The sequence below is a fragment of the Cannabis sativa genome, chromosome 9 (assembly GCF_029168945.1).
Source record: "Cannabis sativa cultivar Pink pepper isolate KNU-18-1 chromosome 9, ASM2916894v1, whole genome shotgun sequence".
NCBI lineage: Eukaryota > Viridiplantae > Streptophyta > Magnoliopsida > Rosales > Cannabaceae > Cannabis > Cannabis sativa.
The window spans coordinates 28,491,983-28,500,046 of NC_083609.1; the positions used below are offsets into that span (position 1 = coordinate 28,491,983).

The 8,064-nt window shown below is 32.1% G+C and overlaps 1 protein-coding gene across 7 annotated transcripts; it reads right to left on the reverse strand.

The window, feature by feature from the left end:
* Positions 1-431: 431 nt before the first annotated feature.
* Positions 432-4,156, reverse strand: LOC115724171 (uncharacterized). Of its 7 annotated transcripts, none has more exons than XM_061103627.1 (7): positions 3,741-4,156; positions 3,584-3,642; positions 3,407-3,495; positions 3,175-3,323; positions 2,949-3,030; positions 2,581-2,705; positions 432-649 (listed from the first exon to the last, which is right to left on the reverse strand). In XM_061103627.1, the coding sequence occupies exons 2-6, from the start codon at positions 3,618-3,620 to the stop codon at positions 2,592-2,594; spliced, it is 471 nt and encodes a 156-aa protein (XP_060959610.1). In that variant the 5' UTR covers positions 3,621-3,642; positions 3,741-4,156; the 3' UTR covers positions 432-649; positions 2,581-2,591. The 7 variants fall into 7 exon arrangements, with proteins under 7 accessions (XP_060959610.1, XP_030509501.2, XP_030509502.2 ...); XM_030653641.2 differs by lacking the exon at positions 432-649 and adding an exon at positions 1,453-2,159; XM_030653642.2 differs by lacking the exon at positions 432-649 and adding an exon at positions 1,453-2,213.
* Between the last annotated feature and the right edge of the window lie 3,908 nt (positions 4,157-8,064).

An 8,064-nucleotide genomic window follows, 5' to 3' on the forward strand; every position in this document is an offset into this window, starting at 1 on the left:
TCATTGGGAATGAATTCTTGATATTGTGGGATCTAGTAATAAATAAATAGAAATTGGTACTAGACATCTACTGTGCGTTTACTAAACTGTAATTGGAATCAGAATAATCAATGAGAGAAATGAATCAGTTTAAAATAAAAAATAATCGGAAACAATATTTTATTATGCTGTTTACTAAACTATTCGGAAAGAAAACCAGAATCATATTATTTTATTTATATAACTAGGAAAAGTAATCAGAATGCTTTAATTTGACAAAATTTACATTATTAGAACATGTAATTATTTTCTGTTTATAGATTTTTAAAGGACATATTTATCTTTTTTATTTTTAATTAATAAAATTAAAATAAAAACAAATTAAGTTAAGTTAGGAAAGAGAAAGGTATTCCCTATAAAAATTGGGGGAGAACCTTTCCCTTTATTTTCTCCCTAATTTGTGTAGGCTCCACTACTTTCTCCTTTTTCAAAATTTAGTAAACAATTGTATGAAAATCAATACCATACTTCTTTTGGATGCGCTGCTTAATATCTTCCAAACGTATGCCATGCTAGATGAATATCTCGCCTAGACAAGTCTCCTACTTATCTGGAAGGACTGATTGCTTATGGATTCGACCCAATATTTCATTTGGACCCGCTGTTGGACCTGAAATATTTACATTGTAGTTACTAACAAAATTGCACATGCACCTATCCGAAAACACGAATAACATACAGTTGGACCCGATTCCATTATAACATACAGTTGCGTAAGAAAGGAATGTCACCATGATTCCATGTTCAAAATTTTTATTTTATTTTAAAAATTATATAAAATGCTTTCAATATGAAGTTTAGTTCTTAGTTCCATGTTCAAAATTCAATTAGAAAAACAATGAGTATTGACCTTCAACATGATTTAAATTTTGTTTTAGGAAAATTAAAAAACAGTTGGACTCGATTGCTTTGGTGCAATATACGGGTGGTGTGGTGGATAAAGAGAAGTTTGAATTTTTCTGCGTGGTGGCGTGGCAAACTTGGCACATTAGAGATGGTTGGAATCATTATCATTGGTGCGTCCACCCAAGTCCATCATATCTTGGAGTTCAGTTGGAGTGGTGTCATTCCTTTCTTAACATATACAGAGATTCATTGCCATTGGCAATTGCGAAAGTTGATAAAGTTACTGCCATAAAAGCTGGTTTAGTGATGGCCAAAGACTTGAGATGTTAAACAAGCAAGCCTTATGGCCTAAAAGGCTAAATAAATCCTTTTATCATTTCATTACTGAAAAAATCTATGATTTCTGCATTAGTACAAGGACAATCTCACCTCTTACTAACATTTGAGGATGTGTTTTGATGAGATGCAAAACACCAAAATCCATCCATAACTTCAAATGAACCAAATAGACGATAACTACATTCGTAGTTCAAATGAGTAATACTCTTCTACTAAGGAAACAACATGAAGCACAAACCATTCCAGGAGATGTACTTAAAAGATCAAATAATACATATAATAGAATTTCAAGTGACAGTTTGTCTACTAGAACATACACAGAAATTAAAAATTTAACATTATAAGAGAAACAAAAAAGAAAACTAATGATTTTCCAGGCACTAGAAATTATTTTTTAATAGGAATGTAAACCATAGATGATTTGCATGATAATTTGTGTAGATAAATTAACTTTAGATGTATGTGAGAAAACCTTCATGAATCATGATAATGATGGCTATGACCCCAACAACAATTTGGAAAAGTAATTCTACAAACCTTCTTCTGGCCTCAAGAATTCATACGGTAACGGAACAATGAATCCTCAGGATCCACATTGACCTCCTTCTCCAACGATCCAAGCAGAAAACATAAGAAACTATATTTCTTAAACCCACTAAGCTTATGAAGCTACCATGAGAATCCTACTCCTAATTCTGTAATTCATCTGCCATAGCAGTAGTCGAGGCAAAGAATCTTATGAACCCCCCTCTCTATTTTCTACCATATTATTAATGTTTAATCTCCAGCTTTGATGTCATCTTGTCTACTTCTATTCCTGCAAATTCCAATGTTCATGAAGGCTTGCTGGATAAGTGGCCTTGATCGAGGCTTTCTTCGATGGTTGGCTTTAGTTTCACAAGGGATGGCAACCTTAGTGTGGTGGGCACTGGCGACTATGAACAATAATAAAAATAATCAAACCAAAACTTTTTTAATTCTTCGCATATCTGTTAAAATGAGATCAAAACTACAATCACATTGCAGGCACACACATCTCCATCCAAATAGAGAGAAATTTAGTAAATCTAATGCCAGAATCCTTCCCAAATAAAAACACATGCAGAGCATGCATAAAGACTCAAAACATCTTGTCCATTCATTTCACTTTGAACAGACAAAAAATTATAAACATAAATTTTGCCATAAAAAATCCCAATATTTTAACAAATGGGAAATTTTTCCTAGAATTAGAGGACAAGAATATTCTGTTTAAGCAATGTGACACAACTTTATGACCTACTTCTCCTACCATATACTAACTAACAGCAAGAGATTCATAAAATTTAAAATGCTAAAGCCAAAACTTCGGTTCACCTCACAGTTGATTATGGAGCTCTCCTTGTAAGGACAGCCAAGAGATAGCTGAGAGCAGAGTCTACTGAGGAAAGTGCTACAATTAGCAACGCTACCAGAACAAGAGTCAGAGTAGCTGTCTTCAGCTGCATAAAAGGAACGAAACAAGTGAGTTGAACTATGTACCATCTAAAATATTCACAGTTCTAGGATGTGTAAGACATAAATCACAACACCATTTGATTTCAACCCATTAAAATTCATGAAATAGTTCAAGGACCTAAAAAATTTAGTAAAATTAACATGCTTGTATTGAGCTTGTTTCACATAGAGGTAAAAAGGAATAATAAAAAAAGGCGGTGTCTTTGGACTGAGCTAGCTATACATACTGTGCTAGGGAAGCTCGGCCATTCTATATACATCAGTTGACCAGGCTGCTCACTTAAAAAAATGAACAGAGATCTCATCCACCTATTAGCAATTCAAATATCACCAGCAATAATTAAGTGTTAATCAACAAATAAATTTGTTATAATTGGATGCAATTTCATCAACTGGGTTCTGCTTAAGAGTTATTAGAGGCCTATTAAAATGTCTTAAATTTAAGAATAGTACCACACAGCTTCTTTAGCAATGGTTAAAAGAAAAGGTTCGTGGAGCAAGTTATCCTCGAAGCTAGATTGATAAGGTTCTCTTCTTGCCATGTGCACAACACAGGTTGAGCCCAATTTGGATTTTTGAACATAATCACTTCCCCTTTGAGCCTGCCACAAATAATTTTATACCGGTATTATATTGGGATGATAACTAAACACATACGTACCAAATATTGCTCCTGCGAAATTACCCATCTAGATTGTACCACTTTGATGCCATTGTAACAACTGATATTGCCCTGGAATAGCAGTGTGGGCTTTATGGAATGATGAATGAAACCTGTGAAAAAGGAGACGAACTGAATCAGTTACTAAGGAAAAGTAAGCTCAGGAGAAATGCTAAAAGGGGGAAAACAAGATGTATATACCTGAACAAAATGTCGTAGAGTGAGAAAGAACAACCATCCTTGATTAAAACTCAAAAGACCTGTCAAAAAGATATAGACAAAATCAGTGAAAAAATCTAACCTACATAATTCAAAAAAAAAAAAATAAATATAGCATGAGAAGATTAGGTTATGGTACAGTGGACGACGTTGTTGGGCACTGGCCGTTGAGGTTGGGGCTAGCTAGTAGCGATTTAAGGTTTTTTCTCTTGTTCTTTTTTAGTGGAGTTTATTGTTATTTCTTAGATAGGTTAATGTATATTATACTATGGCTTATTTCAAATAGGTGTTATCTTCTAATTGTTTTTCAGATATAATTTCTTTTCTTGATTTTGCATGCGATTACTAAGTTTTATATGCAAAAGTATTAATTAAAAGCTTAAAAGGATGAATAGAAAATGGAGAAGTTATCAGGGAAAATGAAGGATCCTTAGCTGCCTCTATAAAATTCTTGCCACTTAAAAATTTAGCTGAGGAAAATCTAGGGGGAGATGGAATGTGGTATTTTGATTTAAGCGTTCATATATTACCGACATAATGTAAAATTTGGAAATCGAACCAGGACCTCCAACACACACGCACCTTCTTATGGTTACTTGAGTTAACCTCAAAAAGTTGGAATGGAATGTAGTATAGTTGAAAGAAATTTTCACTATAGTGATTCATGAAATTATTTGTTCTAGGGAAATTCTATAGTCACCCCTCAATAATGAGTGTACATTGTACCTATATACTCCTTTTACATTTTTAATTTCCAGAAATTTTCTTTTAAAAATTTAAAATAATTTAACATGCGGAAAATTCAAAATAAAAGTCAATCAACCATATCCCTTACATTATGCAAAAACAAACAAAATTGCATTCACTTTAAAACATGGAGTATTCCTTTAAATTATGCAAAAACAAAACACTTATAAACTAATCATTCACATAATTATTTTATCACATTATATATGCAACTACAATAAATGTTGGAAATTTATAGGTGCTTCAATAGAAAGACCAATATCAAAATATAACTCAAAATGAAAAATACAAGAACAATAATATTGATAAAATAATGTTACAACTCTAGACAAAATATACACATAAATATAGAAAAGAAGATGAAGAGAAGATTATAAAACACAATATAAATAATAGTATATATATATATATATATAGATGTGAGAACAATCTCAACACCACTAACACCAAGTGTCAAGTAGGGGAATCACAAAACTTGAACAAGGTTTTGCACCTTTGTCCAAAAGCTTATTTCCCCCTACTACAAGCACTTAGGGAAGAAAGAAATGAAAATAGTTTTCTGGAATTATCAAGCTTATAGTTTCTAGCAAGGTGCTCTCTTTGATAGAAACTCACAAAATTGTGTCTTCACAAATGAACCAAAGACCTCTATTTATAGTGTTTAAGATCACACACTTTGAAATTCAAACTCATAACCCTCATGGATGGTATGTAACTCATGCACACACTATAACTCCCATAGCATTAAGAATTTCAAATTAAAATGTGTAACACCATTTTACACACTTAATATTTGTGATAATTGTGGAGGTTATAAAATGTAAGTAACTCCACCTCTTATGTTACAATTTATGTGAATATTAGATGTATGTAACTCTCAAACACATTATATACATTAATCTCATATCAATATATAATATGTTACATTTTAATATTTTAATCTATCTTATATTATAACAATATAATAGAACATTCCCCCACTAGATTAAAACTTGTAACACACCATTGTAACATTATTTAATCAATCAAATATTATATATCCCCAACTTTGATTGAATAAATCAAACACTTTTATAGAGATCTTGCTTAGATGCATAAAGTAAAATGTCTTTCGACTTGAATTTTACCTTAGTGTAGTTACCACAAAGTTTGTTGAAATTTTGGTTGCCGTAGCATTGAACCACTATTCCTTTAATACAAACCGGCGATAACACACACATCTTTGCTAAAGTTCACTTGAGACTTCATTATATCTCGCTTGTGCACCGTTAATGGCCATGTGCAACATCCATTTCATGAACTCTCTAGATAATAACTCCCAATTCTCATAAGAGGCGGCACCACCTCTAGTCCATATAGGTAGAAATTAGTGTCTCACAAATTCTCTTTAGACACATCATTCCATTAAAAAACCTTTCGGTTTTAACCATCTAAATTTTACCATTAGTACTCTTTCATAGATTGGACAAGTTGAGTACTACTTTTTCACTCTATTGACTTGTTATTACCTATTGAACTTAAGACTAGATTTTTACTAGTGTTAAGATAGGTTACCATCAATGAGTAAAACTCTAAGGGAGTTTAGGTCCCATCCCTCGAAATTTCATGCTTTAATCTTGTACGGAGATTAAGCGATTTGTTATAACCACACACTTTTCGATTCCAAACGAATCTTGCTAGCCAAAATTAGTGACCATTTTTACATGACCACTTTTCTCCTTAAGTATACTTAAGCTTTAATAATTTAATCATAGAAGATTAATTTTCACACATAATTTCTCACACATTTTGATACCAAGCATATCAAAATATATACACTAACTTTAGACACCAAACATGTCTAAGTTATACTCAAGTCTTAGGCACCAAGCATGCCTAAATTTCACATATCATCTATTTTTTTTTACCAAATTGCTTGATAAATATTGGATATCACCCCCACACTTTCTCACATTTCACTATCAAGATAATATCTTGATTTTATAATATAGATGACCACTTTGTCTTTATAATTTCTCTTTAATTTCCTTCTTGAAATTATTTTAACTAAAATTTGACACCAAAATATGTCAAAATTTCTCATATGCACATAGCAAAAATTGATTTAGAATTTGAATTCCAAATCAAATAAACTAATCAACAATGTCTTATCACATTTTGTTTAAGTTTGTGGCTCACCCCCACATTTCTATTATATAGTGTATATAAAATATGACTTTTTGTGTATTTTCCTCTTGAAATGACTCTTTAAGGTCACTTTAAAAAATACCATTTGACATTTTTAATTTTCTCAACAAAACTTAAAATATCAAACTCACACATCACCACTTAAAAAATAATGTGATTATTTTTACCCATAATTTTAAGGTTATCTCCTCATTGAGATTAACCCAAATATTACACCAAAGTTAACAAAATTCTCATCAATTTTGTTCACCACTTTGGTTATTTAAGATTCAAAATTGCCTCTCAAATTTTGTTATATTTTCACAATTTTTGAATCCACTATGACTCATAATCACTATTATTATCATATATACTAAATATGATTAGGTATACATATATTATTATATACAAATAATATATATAACTCTCATGCATAAAATTATCTCCCAAATTTTATGCTAATTAGTATATTATGTATGTTACTATCATCTCATACATAACATACACATAATATTAATATACATCACAACTATACATGTTACATATCTCGCATATATATAACATATACTCATCATAATATATATCATCTCCTCATAATATATATCATATATGCCTTACATACATAAATATTCTCATCATAAATATATATCATGTATCACATGCTCAATATATATAATATATACAACTCATATATATGTTATATATTATGTATATCTCACATATAATAACATAAAAATCCATATCGCACCATAGGAAAATATGTTAATATATATATATTACTGTTGACCGAGGTTTTCGACAACTATTAAAATATAATTATATTAAAGAGCTGTAAGAAAGTGAGATGAAGATTTTTTACGTGGTTGGGGCGTTAATGAGCCTTAGTCCACGAGCCTCTGTTATTAATGGATGTATTTAATACAGATTCTACACTTGAGAGAATGTCTTTCTCTTAAATACAGAGAATGTTCTTGGTGAGTATTTTCTCTTCTTGCTCTTTTGCAAACCAAGATTCTCGACCCCATTAAATGAGCTTTGAGGGGGTATTTATAGTGTTTTGGTGGGGTAATCCCTAGAATTGTTCTTACACATGTGTCTGTAAGTATCCATAAAGTTGGGCATTTCCGATGAATATACAATGGGTGATGCATGGTCAAATCCCTAGGTGCGGTAGGGCTTTTATGAAGAATGTCCTTTTTGCCTTGTGATTGACGTGACTCTTCGCAGAGTAGCCGTCGCTAGACTTAAATGATCATTACTGTAGCGCTGCTGTTTGGGGGTTGTGCCGTCAGACTTTATTGCGTGTTACAGTCCTAACACGCTTCCTCCCATGCAGCATTAAATGCGACTTGATTGCTCGGGAGAGACCTGACATATCCCGGAGAGCCTTCACGCTATACTAGCTTCCTGGAGTACCTTGTACTCCAGGTGCCTACTCCAGGACCCATGCTAACAGCCCTTTCTTGTGACGCGCAAAGACTTAGCAAATGTTTACAGGTTATCTGATCCACGTGTCCCCTCTCGACTGGTCCACGTATTTTGGGCGAATT

Coding starts and splice junctions, on each gene's coding strand:
- LOC115724171 (XM_061103627.1), bottom strand. CDS start 3,620: ATGGTTGTTCTTTCTCACTCTACGACATTTTGTTCAG. Junction 3,496..3,583: donor CTCTACGACATTTTGTTCAG/GTATATACATCT, acceptor CCTTTTTCACAG/GTTTCATTCATCATTCCATA. Junction 3,031..3,174: donor ATTGCTAAAGAAGCTGTGTG/GTACTATTCTTA, acceptor AATTGCTAATAG/GTGGATGAGATCTCTGTTCA.